The sequence below is a fragment of the Theropithecus gelada genome, chromosome 7a (assembly GCF_003255815.1).
Source record: "Theropithecus gelada isolate Dixy chromosome 7a, Tgel_1.0, whole genome shotgun sequence".
Taxonomy (NCBI): domain Eukaryota; kingdom Metazoa; phylum Chordata; class Mammalia; order Primates; family Cercopithecidae; genus Theropithecus; species Theropithecus gelada.
In genome coordinates this window covers 38,617,317-38,643,823 of record NC_037674.1, presented here as the reverse complement: position 1 = coordinate 38,643,823, position 26,507 = coordinate 38,617,317, and the positions used below count along the sequence as shown (strand labels likewise).

Genomic DNA, 26,507 nt, shown 5'->3' with positions numbered 1-26,507 from the left:
CTCTTAATTCAGCAAACCAACTTCCTGAGGACACATTCACAAGCTTTCCCCTTTTCCTAAGGCTGAACTGGAGAGAAGGAATAAATACACACACATGCACACATACATAGTGTGCATATATATAGAGACACACAAAATAGTGTGTCTCTCTATATAGTGTGTATATATAGTGCATATATACATATATATACAGTCACACACCACTTAACAATAGGGATACTTTCTGGAAAATTCATCATTAGATTTCGTCGTCGTGTGACCAAACCCGCATAGTACAGCCTGCTACACACCTAGGCTAGATGGTATAGCTATTGCTCCTAGGTTACAAAGCTGTACAGCATGTTACTGTACTGAATACTATAGGCCATTGCAACACAATGGTATTTGTGTACCTAAACACAGAAAAATTACAGTAAAAATGTTATAAAGATTAAAAATGGTCCACCATGAATGGAGCTTGCAGGACTGGAAGTTGCTCTGGGTGAATGAGCGAAGGGAGTATGAGGCCTAGGACATTACTGTACACTACTGTAGACTCTATAAACGCTGTACACTTATGCTACACTACATTGAAAACTTTTCTTTCTTCAATAATAAATTTACTCTAACATTTTTACTTCATAAAGTTTCAAGTTTTTTGACTTTTGAACTCTTTGAACACATTGTACAGCAGTACAAAAGTATTTTCTGTCTTTACATCCTTTTTCTATAAGCTTAAAATTTTTTTTTTTACTTTTAAACTTTTTTGTTGAAAACTAAGACACAAATATACACATTAGCCTAGGCCTACACAGGGTCAGGATCATCAGCATCACTGTCTTCCACCTGCACATCTTGTCCCACTGGCAGGTCTTCAGGGAAAATAACATGCATGGAGCTGTCCTCTCCTATGATAGCAATGCCTTCTTCTGGAATACCTCCTGAAGGACTTGCATGAGGCTGTTTTAGGGTTAACTTTTTTTTTTATAAGTAGGAATACACTCTAAAATACCAATAAAAAGTACAGTGTAGTAAATGCATAAACCATAACAGAGTTGTTTTAGCATATAAAAGTTTATAGCATATACAATTATACTATATAATTGTATAGCCTATACATTATAATACATATACAATTATACTATATAATTGTATAGCATATACATTTATAAATTATATAGTATAACTGTATATGCTATAAACTTTTATATAACTGGCAGTGCAGTAGGTTTGTTTACATCAGCATCACCGCAAACATCTGAGTAATGCACTGCACTAGATTTTACAATGGCTATGACATAACTAGGCAATAGGAATTTTTCAGCTTCATTATAATCTATGAGACCACTGTTGTATATGCCATCCATCACTGACTAACATGTTGTTACGCGGTACATGACTGTATTTCATTTAATACAAATTTCTTAAAAATGTACAGTCTAATGACAGAAAGCAGATCAGTGCTAATGACAGAAAGCAGATCACCTCACCTAGGGATGAGGTGGAGTGGGGAATGGAGGGATTACAAAAGTGTATAAGAAATGGTTAAGGTGATCCATATGTTCATTATCTTGATGCAGTGGTTTCTTCGCACGTGAAAACAATTCTAATGTTATACTTTAAATATGTGCCATTTATCTTATATCAATTATACCTCAATAAATCTGTTAAAAAAAAAAACAAAAAACTCCCTCCCACCACCACCTCCACCCCACACACAGCCAAATGATACTCAGTCCCATTCTAGAATTTCCACTGAGAGCTTACCTCCTCCTGGCCCCTCTAGAGAAGCTCAGCAAAGGCTGGTATAATGCACCTTCCTGGGCTCCCACCCATAGGGTGAGTCCATACTTCCCTTGGACTCACACTGTGGGTGGGAGGCCAGAAAGGAGCATGCTCTATTCACATGGTTGGCTATGACCTCTCAGTATTGTAAGTCAAAGTCATTATTTCTGCTTGGGTTCACTCATTTCAAATATTAACTTTGAATTACCAGCAATGAAGACAACAAATACAGGGTCCATGGGGTCAAGGGCAGACTGAGACCTATAGCAATTTCGTCGATGATGACATTGTCAACTGGCCTTCTCCAGAAGAAACAAAGACCTTTCTAGTGACATAGGTAACATAACCAGTTCCTTCATCTGCTGAAACTAGTTTCTGAAGCTACCTGGATATCCAACAACAGATGTCATGCATCTAGTGTCTCCCCTCAACCACTCAACACATAACCATTTGAAAAGTGTTCCTGAATATGGTACATCCTTTCCATGGAGGAGCACACAGCCACTAAGCAGCGCAGCCCAGGAGCTTATCACTCCTTAATCAATGGGCGAAATTTGGATTAACCCCCGTCTATTATTCAAACTAATTTCCAACTAACTGTTTTCTCATACCTCCTCATTCAAAAGTAAAGATTTAAAGAACTACTACTGTCTGCTAAACACAGATTAAGTGATCGGGATTCAAGCATAATTTAGATACAAGGACTAAATTACTGGAAAAGAGGAAAGAAAAAAAGGGGGCAGGGGCCGGGAGCAGTGGCTCACGCCTGTAACCCCAGCACTTTGGGAGGCCCAGGCGGGTGGATCACCTGAAATCAGGAGTTTGAGACCAGCCTGGGAAAGATGGTGAAATCCCATCTCTACTAAAAATACAAAAATTGGCTGGGCGTGGTGGTGGGTGCCTGTAGTCCCAGCTACTTGGGAGGCTGAGACAGAACTGCTTGAACCCGTGGACGTTGCCATGAGCTGAGATTGTGCCACTGCACTCCAGCTTGGGCAACAGAGCAAGACTCCATCAAAAGAAAGAGAGAGAGAGAAGAAAAAAGGGGGCAGGTTACATAGACTCAAGTGACTGAATCCCCAACCTGTGGGATCTGACACTATCTCCAGGTAGATCACGTTGGAATTGAACTGGAGGGCACCCAGCCCATGTCTGTTGGTGTGTGGTGAAAAAACCTACACCTCTGGTCACGGAAGTCTTCTTCTGCGTTGATGATTACTGTGGTGGTATGAGAGCAGAGGAAAAACACGGTTTGAGAGAGCTTTTCCCGAAACACAAACAGAAATTGCCAGCCCCACTATACAGAAGAGCAGTATGTACAGAATGCTACACGTCCATCAAAAGAAGAGTGACTAAACAAACTGCAGTATCTCTGTAAAACAGAATACTATTCAGCAATACAAATTGCAAATTTCTTGATATATACAAAAATAAAGAGGATATCTCAGAAAATTATGTTGAGTGAAAGATGCCAGACACAAAAGAGTACATTTTGTGTTACTCAATGTAAATGAAGTTCAAAAACAAGTGAAACTGGCTGGGTGCAGTGGCTCATGCCTGTAATCCTAGCACTTTAGGAGATCAAGGCAGGCAGATCACCTGAGGTCAGGAGTTTGAGACCAGCTGGCCAACATGGTGAAACCCCGTATCTACTAAAAGTACAAAAATTAGCCAGGTGTGGTGGCGCACACCTGTAGTCCCAGCTACTTGGGAGGCTGAGGCCAAGGAATTGCCTGAACCTGGGAGGCAGAGTTTGCAGTGAGCTGAGATTGTGCCACTGCACTCCAGCCTGGGTGACAAAGACTCCGTTTAAAAAACAAAACAAAACAGAAACACACAACAAGTGAAACTAATCTATGGCAACAGAAGTGGGAACTAGTGGTTGCCCCTGTGGATGGACTGGAAGGGAGATGGAACCAGCAGGGAAGGAAATGTTCTATATCTTGATTGAGGTGGAGCTTACAAAGGTATACACATTTGGCAAAATTCATCTAGCTGTATACTTTGAATCTGTGCATTTTATTGTATATAAATTTTTCCTTGATTTTAAAGGAAAGTGTAAAGAGACCACAGTGGAGAAAGCTATTTGCTTTTCTGGGACTAATCAGGAAAGACTTCCCAAAGGAAGTGACATTTGAGCAGGATCTTGAAGGTGGAATAGGACGTTTTCTGGTTGGAGCTAAAAACAGAACTAAAAATGTGGAGGTATGAGAGTTGACGTGCATCTCAGTAGAGGAGACCTCACGGATGTGTTTGAGAATGTCTGAGAAAGGAGGGATGGGGATGGTGTGTGCAAGGAAAATAAAAATCTTGGGACCCTAAACTTAGGGTCAAAGGGAAAAGTTCAGTTTGGGAACTGAGTCATGCAAAAACTGCCTTCCACTTTGTTTCTAAATAGCTTGCTGCAAAAATAGAAGGCCACGTACCTCCCCAGGAAGAGCCCCCCTCCACATAATTTGCTTACAAGGAAATTCCTTGTACGCCCCAAGAATTTTACCCTAAAACAACTCTGTTCAATTTCCCGCTGACAATGTAAATTAACAGCATATCTTCACAGGTATGGGAGAAAGACGGACAGAAGTCATCCCTTCACTCACCTGAGACAAATACATATTTGACCGCTTCCTCTACTCGGTGTTTATCTTACATCAAAGCGCAGATGCTCTGAGCACAAGATGAATGCGTAATTGACTGTTCCTCTAGCCCCTCCTTTCATGAGTAAAATGTGAATTTAGTGAGCATTAACCAAAGCCTAATCTAAGTCTTGAGAGAACGTAACCTCTTGCCTGTTTTATCTGCCCTCCTTTTTTTCTGAGACAGAGTCTCACTCTGTCACCCAGGCTGGAGTGCAGTGGCGCGATCTCAGCTCACTGCAACCTCCGCTTCCCGGGTTCAAGCAATTCTTCTGCTGTAGCCTCCCAAGTAGCTGGGATTACAGGCACACACCACTACGCCCGGTGAATTTTTGTATTTTTAGTAGAGACGGGGTTTCACCGTGTTAGCCAGGATGGTCTCGATCTCCTGACCTCGTGATCTGCCCACCTCAGCCTCCCAAAGTGTTGGGATTACAGGCGTGAGCCACCACGCCCAGTCCCCCTCCTCCTTTTTTTTCTTTCCTCTTTCCCCTCCAGTCTCTTCTTTGCCTTTAAATACTGAAGTCCTAAAGCCCTCTTTGGAAAAAGCATGGATCACAGACTTCCTGTGATTTGTGTTCCTTTTTCCCAGGTGCGTCCTCGACCTTGACAAAATAAACTTCTAAATTGAGGCTTGCCTCGGTTATTTTTCTTTGGTTTACAGGTGGGAGACAGAAAAAAGTGGTTGAGATCAGATTACAAAAGACCTTGAGTAACATCCACTTTCTACCAAGGACAAAGAGAAACCGTGAAAGTGCTTAGATTATGGTTTTGTCTGATAACATAAATAATGCATGCCCATTTTTTTGAAAAATGCAAACAATTAAATTATGTATAAAGCAGAAAGTACCCCATAATCCTAACTCTCAAAATAGTCACTTTTAACAATTTAGTGTTGCCAAACAATTATCTTTAGCTAACAATTTATTTTCCAGATGTTTGTTTGCATGTATTTTTATACTCATTTTAAAATTTTTAATAAAATGGTTTAATAGGATTCTATATTATATGCTCTAGAAGGGACAGCATCATGCCTATTTGCATTCTTAAATTTTCAGTGTCTAGCACAATGTCTGGCATAAGAAATATTTGTCGGACGAAAGAATGATCTTTTATTCTTGCTTTTGTTTTCTAGCACATCCTGGATATCCTCATTCTTTTCAGTGGCGATACAGTGTTCCGCTGCTTGATGCAATGCCCTATTGGTAGACACTTGCCGCAAATTCCTTACTGTTACGAGACTATTACCAGATCCACGTGTACTTGGATGTATTTCTGTGATATGACGAAATACATATTTGATCTTCATCTCTGTTTCCTGGCAAACAGTTCCTAAAACCTTAGAATCTCTAAAGTGATGTCTTTTTGTATGTGATGACTGACTGAAAGCTAGCAGTCCCTAGGCAGCTTCAGGATAGGGCCGGTGTCCAGAAAGCCCGAGGCAGGATTACAGGGTTGGGTCTTTGAGCACTACCCCTAACCTCTGGGGAGGAGAGGAGGCTCAAGATGAAGTTGATAGCCAGCGGCCAAAGGATTAATCAATCATGCCTATGTAATGAAGTTTCCATAAAATGTGCAAGAGGACAGAGTTTGGGAAGCTTCTCAATAGGGGAATGTGTGGAGGTTCTTGGAGGGTGGCACACCCGGGGAGGACAGGGAAGCTCTGTGTCGCTTCCACCACACCTCGCCTTGTGACTCTCTTCATCTGTATCCTTTGTAATATACTTCATAATAAACCAATAAATGTGTTTCCCTGAGTTCTGTGAGCCACTCCAGCAAATTAATTGGGCCCCAAAGTGGGGTTGTGGGAACCCCAACTTGAAGTGGGTCAGTCTGAAGTTCAGGAGGCCTGGATTTACAACTGGTGTCTGAAGGGGGCGTGGTTTTGGGGACCGAGCCCTGAACCTGTGGGATCTGATGCTATCTCCAGGTAGACAGCATTGGAATTGAACTAGAGGACAGCCAGCTGGTGTCCGCAGCAGAACTGATCGCTTGATTGCTGAGTGAGAGAATAGAAAAAACTGTGAGTTGGTGGTCTTTTTCCTGTGACACACCATTTCTATGGGACAAATTCCTAGAAGAGGAATTTGCGGCTCAAAATATGCACATCTCAAAACTGTATAAATGTAACAGATTTTGCTAAATTACCACCCAAGGGGGTTGTACTAATTTCCTTTTTCATAATATGTTGTTTCTACCATATGCTCAACAATCTTTGTTATTATCAATCCTTTTCACCCTTGATAATCCGATAGTCCAAAATTATTTGCTTGTTTTGCTTTTATTAGTGGTTTAGCATTTTGTTTTATGTTTATTATTTGCATTTTTTCTGTGAATTATCTGTTTATATGCTTTGATCTTTTTACTGTATCATTAATTTTTTTTAATTATAGAAGCTTTTTATATATTATAGGTGACAACTCTATATATGTCAAAAATGTTTCTCCCCATCTTCTTTGTTTAGAATGTCTTTTGCATGCAGTTTTAAAGTTGTATGTAGCCAAATCTGTTTTTTCTTTTCTCTTTGTGGTTTGTAGCCTCAGTGAAATGTCAAGAAAAACTCTCCTCCTTTAGACTATAAAACTATTCTAATTTTAAAAGATTATTTTATGGTTTTATTTTTTGCATTTGAATCTTTAATATGTTTAAATAACTGAAAGTGAAAACTTAGCTTTGCTTTTTTTCCCCCAAATATAATCAAATAATCAAACAGACCCATTTATTGAATAACTTATGCTTTCCCCACTGATTTAAAATGCCAATTTTACCATATATGAAATTCCCATATATACCCAGGCCTGTTGTGAAACTCTCCATTCATATCCATGACTATAGATTTGTGATACACGTTGTTACCTAGTAGGATAAACAGAAACATTTCACATAATTTTATTCCCTGAGAGCGGCACTGTTATCAATGTGATCTAGATTAGGTAAATTAACAGGACACAAGTTCAGTTATCCCTTTGATAAATTATCAAAACATTTAAATATACCAAGAATTTTGTCAAAGTGTATATATAGCCATTTAATATGGAGAATTGCAATTTCAATCATGACATTTTGTTGTCTTACAGAACAAAAAGTTATGTGTAATAGTGATTCCATATTGCCTATAAACGTGTACATTTTAATAATTGTTTTCTTTATAAAAACTACAAATTCAATTTATTTAGTAGATATAGTGGATGTCCAGTTAGCTCTACCATATAAAAAGCTTGGAAATCATCACTCTCATCCTTACAAGAAAAAGCTAAGCAAATGGAAAAATCAACAATTCTTTTGAACCCATCAGAGAACTGAGGTCTCAGGGTAAACCACCACTCTGAAATCTGGAGACAGAGGTGAATCCAGAGTCACAGCCGAGATTTGCTCACCTGGAATGCAAGCTGCTGGAGCCATAAACTGGTAGTGACACTTAAATGCTAATGTTGACAAATTGCTGGAGTCTGAGTATGGACTAGTGCAAGGGTGGGAAATACTGTCTTCATTGTAAAATACATCCAGAATGTTCTCCATAACAAAGGAAAAAGACTTTACCAAAGCCTTGTCCCAGCTGAGGAAAGGTACCTTTCTTCTCCAGCCACCTTCTAGCTTCCTGTCTTATCTAAGGGGGAAAAAGTTAAGAAACACTCAGCCCAGGGATTCAGGCCCATGAAAATACTGAGATTTAGATTTTATTATTATAATTTTATTATTATACATGTCCCCTCCTCCACATCTCACTGCCATACCAACAGGGCTCTAGTGTAATTTACAGTGGATTACAGCTGAACGAGTTGCAAGACACAGGCTTTCTCCGAAAAGGGGCACTGAGGGAACTCCACAGTCAAAAGAGGAGACAAAAACAAGACCACCAGAGGAATTCAAAGCCTCTGGCACTCACAGTCACAGCAAACATTAAATATAGTCCAACTCTTACCTAGATTAACATAAAATTTACACTCAAGGCTTTTAAAATTCAGATCCTATTACCCAAGAGGCGATGACTAGCTTTCAACAAATAATTACAAGGCAGATTAAGAGGCAAGAAAAAACAAAGTCTGAAGACATAGAAGGATATGGAGATTTTCTAATTTTTTTTTTTTTTTTTTTGAGATGGAGTTTCACTCTTGTTGCCCAGGCTGGAGTGCAATGGTGCGATCTCGGCTCACCACAACCTCTGCCTTCTGGGTTCAAGTGATTCTCCTGTCTCAACCTCCCAAGTAGCTGGGATTTCAGGTGCCCATCACCACACCTGGCTTATTTTTTGTATTTTTAGTAGAGATGGGGTTTCACCATGTTGGCCAGGCTGGTTTCGAACTCCTAACCTCAGGCGATCCACCCACCTCGGCCTCTCTTGAGTGAATTTTGTGGGTTTTAAAAAGGAATTTGTCTATTTAAGTTTTTACATTTATTGGCATTAAAGTTATCCATAATATCCTTTATTATTTATTTAGTAATGTAGGGCCTACAGTGATGTCTCCTGTCATTACTGATATTTGTGCCTTCTCTTTTTTCCATCTGGCCAGAGCTTTACCAGTTTTATTGGTTTTTTCAAAGAACCAGATTTTTGTTTCATTTTTCCCCATTGTTTAATGCTATTTCTTTGGTTCCTGTTCTTTTATTATTTCATTTCTTCTCCTTATATTAGCTTCAGTTTGCTCTTCTTTATCGAGTTTCTTAATTAGAGGCTTAGGTCATTTATTTTGAATATTTTTACTTACCCAATATAAGCATTTAATGTTAAGAATTTCCCCCTCTTGGCCAGGCGCGGTGGCTCACGCCTGTAATCCCAGCACTTTGGGGGGCTGAGGTGGGCAGATCACTTGAGGTCAGAAGTTCAAGACCAGCCTGGCCAACATGGTGAAACCCCATCTCTACTAAAAATACAAAAATTAGGTGGGTATGGTAGTACGTACCTGTAGTCCCAGCTACTCGGTAGGCTGAGGCAAGAGAATCGCTTGAACCTGGAAGGCAGGGGTTGCAGTGAGCCTAGATCATGCCACTGCATTCCAGCCTAGTGACAGAGCAAGACTCTGTTTCAAAAAAAATAAAAAAAAAAAAAAGATTTTCCCTCTCTATTCCCTCCTCCAGGTCTTTGCTTTGGCAACTATCCTATCCTTCTCCTATGTCATTAATTTTTTCCTTTCTATGGAGTCACTCTTATTTTAATATAAACATGCAGTTACAGTCTATATCATAAGGAAAAAAAAAGAGAAAAACACACTCTCTTTCCCTCACATCCTCCTTAGGTTATCACCCCATTGCTGTACAACATCTGTGTTCTCGATGCTGTGTCTACTTCCTTATCTCCTGTTCCGTACAATCCATTCCATTCAGGTGTTCACTCTGATTTCCATCTTGTTTTTATCAAGGTCACCAGCAAGTTCCATCTCTCCATACACAACAATCAATTCTCTCTCCTCTTCTTTTTTTTTTTTTTTTGAGACTGAGCCTGGCTCTGTCGCCCAGGCTGGAGTGCGGTGGCCGGATCTCAGCTCACTGCAAGCTCCGCCTCCCGGGTTCACGCCATTCTCCTGCCTCAGCCTCCCGAGTAGCTGGGACCACAGGCGCCCGCCACTTCGCCCGGCTAGTTTTTTTTTTTTTTTTTTTTTTTTGTATTTTTTAGTAGAGACGGGGTTTCACCGTGTTAGCCAGGATGGTCTCGATCTCCTGACCTCGTGATCCGCCCGTCTCGGCCTCCCAAAGTGCTGGGATTACAGGCTTGAGCCACCGCGCCCGGCCGCCTCTCTCCTCTTCTTATCCATTATCCAGTAGCATTTGACATCCTTTCCCCACCGGCTGTCAAGCCACTGCACGCCTCTGGTTTTCCTTTCTTCTTCTCTCCTTTCCAACCTTTCAACTGACTGCCCCCAGGGTTCACTACTCAGCTATCACCTATCTATATCCACTACCCAGTGCCCTTCATCCACTTCTAAATTTTAAGCATCATCTTAGTAGTCAAGCTATTCTATATTATTCCATAATTTGTAGTGCATTTTGTAGTTGCCTTAAAATAATACTTGGGTGTTTTAATCTGTGCAGTTAGATTATATGTTTTCCAAGGACAAAGATCCCCACCGTCTTGTTCTTTTCCTTCCTTTTGAAGTGTCTAAGCAGTATTCTGTGCATGGTAAGCCCCGAATAAGCACTGTAAACTCCATCTGATTTTGTGCAAGCTCTAAAAAATGTGTAATTTTACTAGTAGGTAGAAGGATTTACAGCGATCCACACTGAGGCAAAAAGTACCACTTATAAATTAATTGAGCATTAAAGCCAGAATCTGCTTGGGGCTCATAATCTATTATAGTCACCTTAGAATGTGCCTAATTCTTTTATTGAGATTGGGACCACAACCTGTCCAGCGGTTCCTTCTATTCGGCATTTTCAAAGAAGTGAAAGTAAAATATGCACTTCTTTCCATTAGAGGTTTCTCATGTGTTGAGGCTGGTCACAGGGAAATCTCCATTCCAACGAAATGCCAAACAAGTAACAATTAAGTTAGAACCAAAATTCAGTGTTTAAGGGCCAATGAAATTGTACAGGAATCTGGGCTGATACCTGAGGAATGCCCACCTCTTCCACTGGTTTACAGGTTAGAAGCAAAGAACCCTGAGAACATTTCATCCAATAATATCATCAACACAGCTTGCAACAGCCTCATTTCAAGTCAGAGTGAACCAGCATCAGATGGTTTTGAGTTTCGTATCATAATCCCCTATGTATCCTGTCTGATGGTGAGGGCCAAGCTCAGCCCTTTAGCTGTACTGCCTCCTCACCAAGGGAAAGAAACAGAAAAGGACTCTCTAGGCTACTCAGAATCACCAGGTAAAAGCTAAATTGTACTCTCCTCTTCACCGGATTCCAATCCTCAGCCACTATTATGCAACAATCTGTTCCTAAACACACAGATATGAAATAAGCCTTAGGAGTTTTAAATCAGATAAAGAATTCCTCTTTTAAAAATGTCTCTGATCAGTCATAAACAACAGAATGTACATCCAAGTTTCATAAGGAGACAAAACACGGTAGTAACAGATACTAAAGGATACACCATTCCACAGAACAGGAAACACAGGAAATGAAGAGTGCCAGACAATCTTTATTGTTCACTGAAAAATGCAGGTCTGCAAAGAGTCAATTGCATTGTGTACTGAATGCAAGGTCTGATATTGCAAGTATATATGACATGGTATAACATATAAAATATTACATATTTTACATAGTGACAGTACCTGCCTCTTCTAAACACTAAAATTTAATAGAATGATGTAAAAAGCCTATTAAATAAGAAACAAACATTTCAATCATAACAAAATGCACTAAGCAAAATACTTAAATTGTTGTGTGTGACGTCTATCTTGTCTACCTGGGGTTAGGAATGGTGGAGCCCAGAAAAAAACTGAGCTAACAAAAACAGCCAATACCCTCCAGGAACTCTTCCCCGGAATTAGGCCACTGGTGCCCGTCACAGGCTGCCCCCGTGTGGTGGCCCAGCCAGGCTTCAGGGCTGCCCCAGGGCCCACACTGAATGCTAATGCCTGTCTGGGGCTGGGTTGAGGTGAATGGGAGGAGTACCAGGTAGGAAGAAGAAGCTTCTGTCACAACTGCTTATTCTGCATCCACGCTATGGATATGAACACCTAATGTTTCTGGTGTGAATCTGCCACCCTCCGCAAACATTGAAATGTGATTGAGAATAAAATGTTAACACTGGGAACGAAAGCCATTTTCTATGTAGTCTGCAGATATCATCATTGATTCCTTTCAGCCATGTTTTCATTAAGATGCTCTAAAAGAGGCTGCTGCTATTATCCTGCCAGTCAGGCAGGCCTGGATAGAGGTAAAAAAAACTTCTCCAGTTATAACTAGTAATTCAAATGCATTAAAAATAAATATAGCTTATACTAGAGAGCAACACAGTTTCTACTATTCACATGGTAATATATTCAAGAATTGCAACAATATTCACAATTCTCCAAGGTCAACTTTAACTATATCCACATTTCCCTCCGAGGAGAAAATCCTGAATGGAAGGGAGTGTATAACATCAATACCCCCTGTTTGTCTCACTTATTATCAGGGCTCAGAAAGCTCATTATAGATAACAAATGCCAAAAAAAAAAAAAAAGAAAAAAAAAAGCATTTCAATATACACACAGCAACAGAGGAAGACCCTCCCTCTGGGCCTCCTTGGCATAAGGCAAAGCATGGCTATTTGCAACAACAGTGTCTAACCTGACTCTGGAAAGGCTCATGTTTTAGGAGAAATCAGAATTACAGAGTTCCTTCATTCACAGGTAATAAAGATTATTAAATAATTTCCTGAACTAAGACAACAGTCTCACCATCGAAGAAAATTTTCTTCTCAGCTGAGTTTTTATAAATGAGATTTTACAATATCCAGTTTTAGTTAATATGAAACTATCAGCGTACAGGCATCCTCAAAGCTCCAGACGAGTGAAGCTAATATTCTCAGATCTTCCACACTCTACGAATCAGTAAATATTTTATCAGAATATCCATTTAACAGTTTTAAGTCCATAATAACCAACTATGTATTTTTCTTATTCAAAGAAGACCATGTTTTGATAAGAATAATCCCGGTTTGATGATATCTTATTCCCCTTGATGTTGCACAATAAATGTCACTGTTGAGTCTGTATATCCTTGACTCTTCCAGTCAAAGGAAAATCTTGTATAAAGCTGGAAAAATGCAAACTCCAGCGGAAGCACTAGTGTTAGTGCTGAAGTAAACTTTAGGGGAATAACCACAATTGCCTATCAGACTGTTTACAACATTGCTAGGAGCCCTCCTCTTCTTTTCTCTCTATTATCTCTATTTTCTCTCTAAACATTCTAATATTTTAAACATGGGGTTCACTGATATTGATAAAGGTCTAGCTCACGAGTAAGGTTTTGGTCTCTGGAATGATGTGTGGCTAGCCCAAAACACTGGCCATGTTTGTTTTAAACATGATCATTCTTCTTCCCATCACAGTCTGTCAAACCCGCCCATCTGTCCTGCCGCTGTCACTCCCCCAGCCCCTCAGGATTGCTGCTCCCCTCTTTTGAATGTTGTACTGCATGTATGGTATTCACTGAGACATGACTTTAATGTACAGGTCATTTGCATTTCACGCCACCAGTTCCCCAAAAGACATCAACTGGGAACAATTTCTAATTGTAAAGGCATGATTTGCCCACATTTTCCCTTTATAAAGGAAATCAAAGGGCCTGTTTGGAAGCTGAAAGAACACTGTGAGTATTCCTGAAAAGGGAACGCTGTATCTGCTACCAAAACCCAGAGACATTGACTAGATCTAAAGACCATATGGATTATGCAATAGTGTGAGATTTGGCAGTTTAATATCTAGTTCCAATTTTACACTAAAGCATTTGGGTGAAAGTGCTGTTAGTATCACAGGAGCAAATGAAAAGTGTCAACAACACCCTTTTGGCTCATTTCCTCGTGCTTCTGGTTGTACTTCCACCAGCTCCAGCGACGCCTGTCCCAGGGCACATCGCTCAGCTCCCTGCACAGCTGCTCAGAGATAAAACAATGCACTTCACCTCAACTAGCCCAGCAACTGGCACTCAGATGGTGAACGCTGCAGCCAACGGCCTTGGGGCAGAGCCCATGGAAAGCTTTAAACAGGCTTACAGACATTGTATAAAACTTCCTGATTTTAAACTACCTTCCCAAGGAAGTCAGAAAACAGTCATTTTTAGTTAATAAAACGCAATCTATACTCACAAACAATGTAATGCCTCAGAAAGCAAAACCTAGAATGGAAGAACTTCAGAAAAATACGGCTTAATCAGTATCTTACTTTGGCTAAATTATCATAGTTAATGTAATTTATTATTGCATTTAGAAGCCCAGCCTACCGTGTTCTCCTAAGATGGTGAAGTACACGAAAACGGTGAACAGGGGTTATAGCCCTTCAGCCTTCTGTGACTTCGGAACTTAGAAAGATAAAAGATAGCCAGGATTTGACATTCAGATACTTACTTGCTCAGCACAAGTTAAGTCAGGAGACAGTTAAACACCAGATTCTCATTCACTTATAGTGTTCTCAGGAAGCTCCTATTTGGATACCAAACCAGTGGGTCTCTACCTGGCTGCACATCAGAATCACCTGGGAAGCTTTTAAAACTCACCACGTGCCCAGGCCAATTAGCTCCAGAAGGTGGAGCCCAGAATCAGTAGGCTTTACGTTGTCCCAGGTGATTCTCGTGCAGCCAGGACGCACACCGCTGAGGCATCCCTTTCGGAGAGCAGTTGCGGCAAAGCCAAGGGAATGGAACTCGCATCTGGATAGTTTTATTTCTTTCTCAATTCCACCAGAAAAAAAGGGATTTTTAGAAAAAGGCACAATTGTGCTTCCTCTAAAGATGGAGTCTGCAGTTTGGGAAGTGCTGGTTCCCAGAGGTTATCTGGAGCGCTGGTTGTAAAGAAGAAAGTCCTTGTCTTGGCAGAGGAGGCAGAGTTTCAGGCTTCGGCAGCTGCCTCCCGCAACAAAGAATGCCCAGGTGCCCATGAGCACCAGGATTATAAATGCCGACACCAGGTTTATTCCATAATAAGAACTTATGAAGGTCTGCAAAAGAAAAATAAATCAGCTTGGGTAATAACAGCAAGCTTATTAAACATGTGGAATAACCAAAGATAAAGGGAAGCATGGAATACTTTCAAGAACTTGGGTGGGTTTCACCAAACATATGATGTGTGTTATGTGTTAAGGCCCCAAGGCATGTAGAACTAAGCTGGTCAACAGACGCTGCAGGTCCCGTGCTTTGCTATATTCAAACGGTAACCCTAGAAGGCAATCATTAGGCAGAACCTAATGGAATATACAATACAAGATGCATGTCATATAACTAGTTTCTATTCGTTTTTGTGTTAAATTGGTTCTTAGAATTTGCAAGACAGTGAGACAAGTTCAAATTACTTTAGTATGAATCCTTAGTATTCAAGGGAACATGAGGAAATAGAGTCTTTTTCAGTTGCACAATTGCTGTGGGTTCCAAAAGCGTATTCATTTAAAGAACACTAATGGAATGCTGAGAGGTACTGGGTACACCTTGGGGAGACCAAAGTCTCTATCCTAATGGAGGTTCTGTACTAGTAAGGGAGGCAGGAAACGAATGAAGAAAGAATTAGTTACAAATTGTGATGAATGCTAGGACAGCATAATTATAATTGAGATGAGGCTAGGATGGGTAAAAACAAGGTGATCTCTTTAGGGCAGTCAAACAAGGCCCCAAGAAAGTGGTAGATTTTACAGGTAGCACCTTATGCAGAAAGACTGCTCTTCTCAAGAAGCCTCTGTGGGCATGGCAGGCATTGAGCATTTTCTAGATTATTCTTCACAATAATTCTATACCTCAAATCCACTGAATTTTAATTCACTTTACAGACTGCTACACTCTTTTGTATTGTTCTTTTCTTCTTTAAAAAACATTTTCCTCTTAAACAATTACAAAAGCAGTACATGATTGTTGTAGAAAATTACAACCCCAAAATGAGAAAATAGAACAAATTTTAAAACTTAAAATTCAGCTAGGTTAATAGTTACTAAAAAGCTCAAAAAGAGAAACCATAAAGAGAAAAATTGATTAGACTATATAAAATTAAGAACTTTGTTCATCAAAAGACAGTAAGAGAATGTAAAGACAAACCACATCATAGAAGTTATTTGCAATACACACATCTGACAAAAGATTTGTTTTTTTTTACAGAAAACATAAATAACTCATAAAAATCAAAAAGAAAAAGATAATCCAATAGATAGACATAGGATTCGAACAGGCACTTCAAAAGAATTATCCGAATGATCAATAAACATCTGAAGACTTGCTCAACCTTATTTTCATGGTGTGAACACACCTGTGTAACTAGCACCTCGATGAAAATCAAAACATTCTCAGCCCCCAGCAGCCTCCCTGTTCCACCACCAGTCACTGTCCCCACTAAGGGTGACCACGATGCCGACTTACACCACCACTAGGTTCTTTCCTTTTAATCATTAAAAAGAATAGTATCAACTCTTCAATATTCACCAACATTTATTGGCCACCTACTATGTGCCACGAATTGAGGATACAAAGATCGATAAGATAAGGCCCTATCCTTGATTATCAAACTCTAATTAGAAAGAGAGAGAGATAAAAACTCTATTAAATAAAATATGCTAGCCAAGGACATATGTTATACGAGAGCTAGGAATAAGGTCCAATGATGGTGCCAAGTCTGGAATATGCAACTTTTCCACGCAGCTGTCACAGAGAATGAACAGTTTTCCAAACTGACCTAGGTTAGGGAGAGACAAATCACTGCAAATAAACAGCAGGGGAAAAAAATCTTTTAATAAGACCTACCAAAAAATTAATAGTGGTGGTCTTTCTGTGGTAAGACCGAGATGACTCACTCATTCCCTTAAACAGCTTTTCTGAATTTCCTCATGTTCTCATGAGCATGTATTTCATCTAGAGCAGAATTTACCATTTTAGATACACAGACTTGAGTTCCAAAGTATAGTCTGAGCACGGCGGCAACACTCACCTGGGCTGACACCAGCAGATGGGTCAGGAGAACTATGAGGAGGAGGCACCACTTTTTCTTCTCACAGCCATCAAAAAATACAATGCCCCAGAACACATGCAGCAAGATGATGACCAGCGTCATGAAAGCTGAAAGACAGCCGACCATTAGTGTCACTTCTGCAGACATCAGAGCCACTGAGGGCCCTGGCATGTGCATGGACTCTCAGGGTGTCCACCACACCTCAGCGAGAGAGTTTAACACCTCCTGACAGAAACAGGAGGTTTGACACACGTTTGCCCACTCAGAAAGCAACACTGTGGAACAGGGGACTGACTGCTACAGCTTCTTGTCTAGAATGTAAACCTGTTCAATAAAAGGTCGACTGAGATCTGGCTTTCAGGCAGCTTCCCTGAGGAATGCAATAAAATGATTGTGATGTCCGGCCCGCTTTTTCCCAATGAGCCTTCTGCATGAGTAAAGACAGACATGAATGAAAAGGAGTACCTTCTGTTTAAACAAGACTCCTCACTAAAGTGGAATTTTCCCTCGGATCCTTTTGAAAAAGGCCAGTGGAAAAATATTAAAATCATGGCCAGGCGCTGTGGCTCAAGTCTGTAATCCCAGCACTTTGGGAGGCCGAGGCAGGCAGATCACTTGAGGTCAGGAGTTCGGGACCAGCCTGGCCAACGTGGTGAAACCCCATCTCTACTAAAAATACAAAAATTAGCCAGGCGTGGTGGCACATGCCTGTAATCCCAGCTACTAGGGAGGCTAAGGCAGGGGAATTACTTGAACCTGGGAGGTGGAGGTTGCAGTGAGCTGAGATCATGCCACTGTACTCCAGCCTGGGCAACAGAGCAAAAAAAAAAAAAAGAAAGAAAAGAAAACTATTTAAAATCACAGTAATTATCTACGATGTTTCTTAAGCAACTGGCACTGAACTTGATCAGCACCACCAGGTTTTTCTGGGGAACACTATCTCTGTGTGTGTGTCGTTTGTGTATCCTGTGTGCTGGATAACAGTCTTTATTTAAAGTGGGCAAGCCCTATATATTCTGCGAAGTTTAACATGGAAAACAAAAAGGCACCTAGATTTCCTCTTTCAGCCACATAATAAGAAACCATTAACACCCACCAGATTGGCAAAAATTCAAGTCTGACACTCTGTTTCATACTGCTGATAGGAAAACAGTCTAGCATCACAAATTAAAGTGGAATTTGCATTCCCTATTTCACTCCAGCAATTCTGCAGCTAGAGCTACACTCTGAAGCAATTAGTTCTGAAATTAATAGATCACCTGCACCTGGGAACTTGTGAGAACTCCAAATTATGGGGACCCACCCCATACTTCCTGAATCAGAAACAATGGGGTGGGAGCCCAGCAATCCATGTTTAAACAGCCCTGCAGGTGATTCTGAGACATGGTTGTTTCAGAGGCATTGCTCTACAGAAACGTACACATCTGCACAAGAAGCATATATATGTTTAAGTCAGCACTGTCTGTAATAATGAAATATGTCCATCGTTACTAGAATGGATAAATAAATCACGCTCTAGTCACACAATGGAATACTATATGGTCTACAATATAAATGATCTCAAGAATCTAATGTTATGTAGAAAAGAAAACCGTATTGTGGAAAAAATGCGTATTATTTCATTGATAGGAATTCTAAAACATGAAAACAATATTTAAAGACGTAACTTGTGATTAGAGGAAAGAAAGCTGTTATATCTGGTGTAAAAGTGTAATCATTTCAGTAAACAGTGGTAGATATTTTAACTAAAGTAGAAGAGAAATAGTTTCCAAAGTTTTGACGCTATGGCAGATGAAGCTAAAGCGATGTATTTTAATCCCGGTGATGACCCTGGAAAGGGAAGGCTTCCTCGAGACAGATGCTTGGTGATGGCGGGGAGCTGAGACCGCTGAAGATGCCCAGGAATGCAGTTTAGGTTTTAAAGTTTTTGTGTCAGAAAAGATCAAGGCAGAAACTGACACAAATAGAAACACTGATTTTTTAAAAAATCATAAAGTATTCATACTCTAAGTGTTTTTCAGAATCTAGATGACAAATGTCAAGAGAAAGCAATGACACCATTAAGGTGTCATCTGTTTGGCAGCTTATGTTTGCCATTCTTTCTGAATATTGATGTTACCAGGGCAGCCCTGATGAAATAACTGGGAAAGGTCCTTAGTTTTTGTTATTGTTTGTTTTTTTTTTTAACTGTTTTTCTTTAGTTCTTTTATCTATAGGCTCAGCTGCTTAAAGAAACGAGTTGGCGTGAGATGGCACCAGAGCCTCTTGACCCCTGACCACATACCAGAGGAAGACCTTGCAAAACCAGCACAAACTGGAACAGGTGACTCCTGTTTGCCTTGAGATCATCAGCATATCTTTGCAATGTAAAATTCCCTCCCCTGAAAGAAAATCCCTGCCATTTCATGTACATGTAATATATGAAGGCGTATGTTCATGAATAGCACCTTCACGTCCGGAGTCCCATCCCGCACATGCTAACATTCCTTTCCCGCCCCACATCTAGTCCCCCTATGACTTCCATTGCTTGGGGAGAAAGTACATTTAGCACAAGAGCTCACCTTCTCTGTTCTCTGGCCAGGGAATAAAACCTGATTGCCTTTTCCAATTGGATGTTCTTTCTTTGTGACCAATACAGAGTGGGGAAAGAAGTGTTTACCAGTGACACTGAGACACAATTATGCTCCTATAGTCAAGGCCTACAGTTCATTTAAAAATGCTCTCACGGGCCGGGCGTGGTGGCTCACACCTGTAATCCTAGCACTTTGAGAGGCTGAGGCGGGCGGATCACGAGGTCAGGAGATCGAGACCATCCTGGCTAACACGGTGAAACCCCATCTCCACTAAAAAAAACAAAAAATTAGCCGGGCATGGTGGCGGGCGCCTGTAGTCCCAGCTAGCTACTCAGGAGGCTGAGGCAGGAGAATGGCATGAACCTGGGAGGCGGAGCTTGCAGTGAGCTGAGATAACGCCACTGCACTCCAGCCTGGGCGACAGAGCGAGACTCTGTCTCAAAAACAAAACAAAACAACAACAACAATAAAAACGCTCTCACTTACAGAATTTTCAGTCTATTCTTGTCCAAAAGAGCATTACTGTGAGTTTTAGGCAAGCATCATCAGGGTATCATTAGCCCTGACCTTTCTTCCAAATTCTAGATCCATATTTTTTGGTCCTTCTTACTAAGAAGTCTGATGGATTGACTTTGCCTCCGAAGTCCAGTCCATACATCTCAGACTAGCATTCAAGGACCTCTACAATCTACACCCCAATTACCTTGACACCATATTCTCTACTATCTTCAACTGAATCCTATGGAAGAAAACCAGAACTCTTCTTCACTCTGTCTATACCTCTGGTTTTCTTTTTTCTTTTAAATAGATTATCCCTTTTGTCTGAAGACTCTGCCCCTCAGCACCACCCCTCCCCATTTTACCACATCTGAATCTTACTTTTATTTATGATCCAGTACAAATGCCACCTCTCCTCAGTAAATTCTTTCCTAACACCTATCCTTCTCTTTTTTTTTTTTTTTTTTAACATTCAACACACATCTACTGAGCACCTAGACAGCCTGGCCTGAAGATTACATATATTATCTTTAGAGTCAGACGGTTCTGAGTTAGAATCCCAGCTCTACTGTGTGGCTTTGACAAGCTATTTAACCTCTCTGAGCTTCCATTTCCTTTATTTTTAAAATGGGGATAATACCACATAGGGCTGTTACAAGGAAAAACAGTGCTTGGCAAACTACAACTTTTTAATACGTGGTAGCTACCATGTGCTATGGTCTACAGATTCAAAGACGAATAAGCCAGGATTCTCAGTGAGATGTACTATCAGGTGGGAAAGTGAGACAGCAGCCAGCAATGACCACACGTATCCAAGTCTCCTGGGTACCTGACTATGTATTAAAAATGCATTCCTGGCCAGGCATGGTGGCTCATGCCTATAATCCCAGCACTTGGGAGGCTGAGGTGGGTGGACCACTTGAGCCCAGGAGTTCGAGACCAGCTTGGGCAACGTAAGCAGACCCTGTCTCTACGACAAACAAAAATTAGCCAGGTGTGATGGTGTGCGGCTATAGTCTCAGCTACTCAGGAGGCTGATGTGGGAGGATTACCTGAGCCCAGGGAGGTGGAGGCTACATGATCGTGCCACTGCACTCCAGCCTGGGTGAAATGCTAGACCCTGTCTCAAAAAAATAAATAAAAAATAAAAACAAAAATGCATTTCTCTTCATTCTTGCAGATTATTTCTTCCTCTGACTTTGTGTTACTCTTACATTAATTTTCTTCCTCCCCTCTTTCATCAATCCACATAACAAGTATGTACGCAGTGGCCAGTATGGGCCAGGCACTTTCTAGCCACTGGGACTACTACAACGCACGACACAACAGTCTCATAGAACCTTTCCCCATCCTTTCAGTTCACCATTTTATTAACACAGTATCTAGAGGAGATCCCTTGGACATGCATTAAAATATTGTGCTATGTTCATACTCGACTTATTTATGCAGCCAGCACTTATTTCTGGATGGCTTTGATGGTCATCATAGCCTTTACTATCACGATGTGCTATGTTAGAATGTTGGGATTACTCCTTCTTCCCTCTGCAGTTGGTTAAGAGGTCCAACAGAAACAGACCTGGATATCTGCATTATTCTGCCACATACATGTGGCTACAGCTACATACATCCTATTTAAACCCTTCTCATTAGTAAATGGAACAAATTCCAGCTAGTAATGAAAATCTGCTAACAGTATCTCTAGAGTAAAACCTTTTAATTACTAAACCTTTCTCAGTTAATGTTCCTAAATATAAAACTCTAAAAGTCCTTCAGTAAATCTAACCCCCAAATTTGCTTTGTTCTAATATTCTTTTTTTTCGTTTGTTTGTTTTTTTCTGAGACAGGGTCTCAACTCTGTCACCCAGACTGGAGTGCAATGGTGCGATCATGGCTCACTACAGCCTCAACCTCTCAGGGCTCAGGTAATCCTCCCACCTCAGCCTCCTGAGTAGCTGGGACTACAGGCGTGCCCCACCAGGCCTGACTACTTTTTTTCTGTTTTAAGTAGAGACAGGGTTTTGCCATGTTGCCCAGGCTGGTCTCAAACTCCTGGGTTCAGGCAATCTGCCCACCTCAGCTTCACAAAGTGCTGGGATTACAGGCTTGAGCCATAACGCCCAGCCTGTTCTCATATTCTTAAGCCAAAAAAAACTTCCCTAAGTTAATCATAAGAATATCAACATTAGTTTATAACCCAGATTAATAAAAGGAGCTTCCATAATTTTTAATGTTGTAATACATTAGTCAGAAAGTGGAATAATTCTGACCAGTACTGTATATCAGTTCGTGACAAGGGTAGCTGTCTAGTTGATAACGGACTTCCTCTTCTAATAATCTTCTAAGTCAAAGTGTCTTGGGAATGAATATTTCTAACCTATTTCTAAGCAAAATGTTTCAGTGTTATCTTCAAGAAACAGCTTTTACAGCCGGGGGCATGGTGGCTCACGCCTGGGAGGCTGAGGCAGGTGGATCACCCGGTCAGGAGATCAAGACCATCCTGGCTAATATGGTGAAACCCCCTCTCCTAAAAATACAAAAAATTAGCCAGGCGTGGTGGCACACGCCTGTAGTCCCAGCTACTCGGGATGCTGAGGCAGGAGAATCGCTTGAGCCAGGAGGCAGAGGTTGCAGTGAGCCGAGATGGCACCACTGCATTCCAGCCTGGGCGACAGACAGACTCCATCTCAAAAAAAAAAAAAAAGAAAGAAAGAAACAACATTTACTATTTGGCTCTTTCACCGTTCCTGAATATACCCCAAATGCTCTAACACACAGATTCATAAGTACCCTCATTTTCGCATGTGTTCCTTTCCCTCATTCCTGATACCTATTTTTCTGTCCTTGCAAAGCTAATGGCCAACGACAGCAATTGCGTCTAATACCGGCTTCCTGCCAGCACAGAAACTGCCATCACCTGGCTTCCCTAACACGGGCAGGGGATCTCTACCTAGGTCAAAGCCAGCCAAAGGCTGCTGCTGGGTGATGGCAGCCACAGACAAAGGAGGACTTCCAAGGCCAAAGTTCAGCCGCAGCTGCCCAGAGGCAGGATGCGAAGATCAATGGGCTTTTGGCTTCTTTTTCTAAGTAGGAGAAAGGTCAGGGGCTTCAGGGTTCCGTGAAGCAGGAGATGCTCCTCCATCCATCCTGGCCACAGAAACTCGCTAGACGCTTGAGAGATCCCCCAGTCAGCTGGCACGAGTGGGAGTCGGGCCCCAGGGCTGAACCAATGCTTTTGAAAATGACTTTCCCTAATGGGGATTTAATTTAACATTTTTGTTTTAAAGAATGTAAGAGAATTCTGTGGCCTGATTTATTGTAATATAGATATAGATTACTAATCAAATAACCTTCTGTAAGATACTATTTTAATGTTAAAGTCCCCCTAGAAAATGCTGGAGAATGATGAAACATGCCTCAAATTAGCTCATCACTGTGGAGTCCGCCTTGGGAGGTTTGCTAGAAGTTGTCTGATCCCGTCCTCTACGCAATGAAGAAAACCCACATGGGCCACTTTAAATACTTCCAATCTCGCTTCATTAAATGGCCACTATGAGAAAGTTCCTTCTTAAACTGAACCCAAATCTGCTTTAACTCAGTAGTGATTTTCCACCAGGATGATTTGGCCCATAGGGGGAATATGTCAACGTCTGTAGACATTTTGGGTTATCACCACTCGGGGACGGGGTGCTTCTGGCATCTAGTGGACAGAGGCCAGGGATGCTGTTAAACACCCCACAACACACGTCAGCTCCCAACCAAGAATCATCTGACCCCAGATGTCAATAGTGGTGAGGTTGAGAAACCCTGCTCTAACCCCTGCTCACTGATCCTGAGAAGGCTCTTTGAAGAAACACAAGTCAACTCTTTTTTCCTATACGTAGCACATTAAAAAACATTTGAAACTCCCTGCAGCAGCCAGCTACTGTCACAAAAATGCTGCAAAACAACAACAACAACAACAACAACAAAAAACAGGCCTAAACTCATAGGCTAGAGCTGCCATTGGGATCATGAGGTCCAAGGCAGCCTGGAGTATAACCCCCTAATGGGGGACCTACCTTCAGGCAGCCGGCAATGCATACAGGCTCTCGGGATTCTATTACTTTCTATTAATGCTTCATTGACTTCACAAAACTAATTAATTTCTATGTTTGTCTCTGGCCTAGAATAGTTTCAGCAAAATCAGATTTACCATTTCTTTAAATGTTTGCTCCAAACAAGCTCTCAAACCTGATCTATGCCATTTATAAAGCAAAACTAAGCCCATAAGACCTTGGATGAAGATTTAAATGGAAATTGCAGGTAAGGTTTATAGTCGGATTGGATGCGAGTTATGAGAGAAAAGGTGAAGGATCAGGAAATATTCTAAGAAATAACTGAGCACCTGGAAGGATGGAATTCCATCAACTGAGATGAGGAAGGGTGCAGGAGTGTACCATTTTAAAGATCTTATTCCACTGCCTTCCAGAACTTCTGATAAGAAGTCAGCAGTATTTAAAATTGTTGTTCCATGGCTCATGCCTGTAATCCCAGCACTCTGGGAGGCCGAGGCGGGCGGATCATGAAGTCAGGAGATAAGAGACCATTCTGGCTAGCACGGTGAAACCCTGTCTCTACTGAAAAATACAAAAAATTAGCTGGGCGTGGTGGTGGGCGCCTGTAGTCCCAGCTGCTCAGGAGGCTGAGGCGAGAGAATGGCGTGAACCCAGGAGGCGGAGCTGGCAGTGAGCCAAGATCGTGCCACTGTACTCCAGCCTGAGTGACACAGTAAGACTCCATCCCAAAAAAAAAAAAAATTGTTGTTCCTTTGAATGTAGGGAAAAAGTCCCACTAGAGGTGAAAAGGTAGCTTACCACCTGAAACAAAGGACTTTGATCTCAAGAAAAATATTCAAGTGTAAGTCTTTGGTGAGGGTTTAGAATAACGATAAAAGGCAGTAAAATCCAATAAATCTACCCATTAATAGTAAACCTCAAAGTTGATTAATTCCTCCAAAGAAATAAGAGATTTCCAAACATTTATGCAAATAAGTTTGTTTCCAGGAAATAGTGTTAGAACACTGCACAGTAAGTGAAATATGTTACAGTATGAATGATTCCCCTAGAAGCGGGGCAATGCAGAATGACTCTCTTTAGCAGAGCTGTGGAAAGGTAGAAAAGTGAACTGGTACAAGTGGTCCCAGTACTGAACAGCATCTTCGGTAAGAAGTGGGCATGGAGTAAGTTGATAAATGCTGGGATTCCCAGCCCAACTTCCCAGCATAGCCATGGAGCTGCAGGGGATCAAGCTGAGGTTGCTGGGGAGGGCCAGACTGAGCAATAAAGTCGGAAATAGTGGGGATTTTTTCCCTTTCAAATTATAAATATTAGATGTAATGAATAAAATATATATTCCTGTGAGGCTGAATGAAGAGTGATATCATACTGGATGATGTTTTAAAAATGTGACTTTTGTCTCATGCAATCATATTTACAGGACAGTAACCTGTAATACAGTATCCTGCTCATCATGGCTACAAAAAAAAAAAAAAAAAAGTCTGTGAAATTCATTGAAGAATAAGAAACAAAACCTCCAAAACACCAAAAATTAAAAGCAGCAGTGGCTAGGTACAGCATTTCGGGAGGTTGAGGCAGGAGGATCACTTGAGCCCAGGAGTTCAAGACCAGCCTGGACAACATAGTGAGACCCCATCTCTACAGGAAAAAAAAAAATTAGCTGAGTTTAGTGGCACGTGCCTGTGGTCCCAGCTACTTGGGAGGCTGAAGTGGGAGGATTGTTTGAGTCTCAGAGGTCAAGGCTGCAGTGAGCCATGATCACACCACCTGACTCCAGCCTGGGCGACAGAGCAAGACCCTGTCTCAAAACATAAATAAATAGGCCGCACTTTGGAAGGCCGAGGCGAGTGGATCATGAGGTCAGGAGTTCGAGAAAAGCCTGACCAACATGGCAAAACCCCGTCTCTACTAAAAATACAAAAATTAGCTGTGCAAGGTGGCATGCACCTGTAATCCCAGCTACTCAGAAGGCTGAGGCAGGAGAATTTTTGAACCCAGGAGACGGAGGTTGTGGTGAGCCAAGATCGCGCCACTGCACTCTAGGCTGGGCAACAGAACAAGACTCCGTCTCAAAAAAAAAAAAAAAAAAAAGAAGAAGAAGAAGAAAAAATAGGCCAGGTGCGGTGGCTCACACCTGTAATCTCAGCACTTTGGGAGGCTGAGGCAGGAGGATCACCTGAGGTCAGGAGTTCAAGAACAGCCTGGCCAACATGGCGAAACCCCGTCTCTACTAAAAATATAAAAATTAGCTGCGCAAGGTGGCATGCACCTGTAATCCCAGCTACTCAGAAGGCTGAGGCAGGAGAATTGCTTGAACCCAGGAGACGGAGGTTGTGGTGAGCCAAGATCACGCCACTGCACTCTAGCCTGGGCAACAGAACAAGACTCCGTCTCAAAAAAAAAAAAAAAAAAA

At 41.3% G+C, this 26,507-nt stretch overlaps 1 protein-coding gene across 2 annotated transcripts in view; it reads right to left on the bottom strand.

Moving 5' to 3' along the window:
- Positions 1-11,461: 11,461 nt before the first annotated feature.
- APH1B (aph-1 homolog B, gamma-secretase subunit) overlaps positions 11,462-26,507 on the bottom strand; it is a 32,016-nt gene continuing 16,970 nt past the window's right edge. For both annotated transcript variants that reach the window (XM_025390449.1, XM_025390450.1), the window contains 2 exons: positions 16,948-17,075; positions 11,462-14,983 (listed from right to left, as the gene is read on the bottom strand). In XM_025390449.1, coding sequence (XP_025246234.1) covers positions 14,816-14,983; positions 16,948-17,075 — 296 coding nt within the window. In that variant the 3' untranslated portion in view covers positions 11,462-14,815. The remainder of the gene's footprint in view (positions 14,984-16,947; positions 17,076-26,507) is intronic.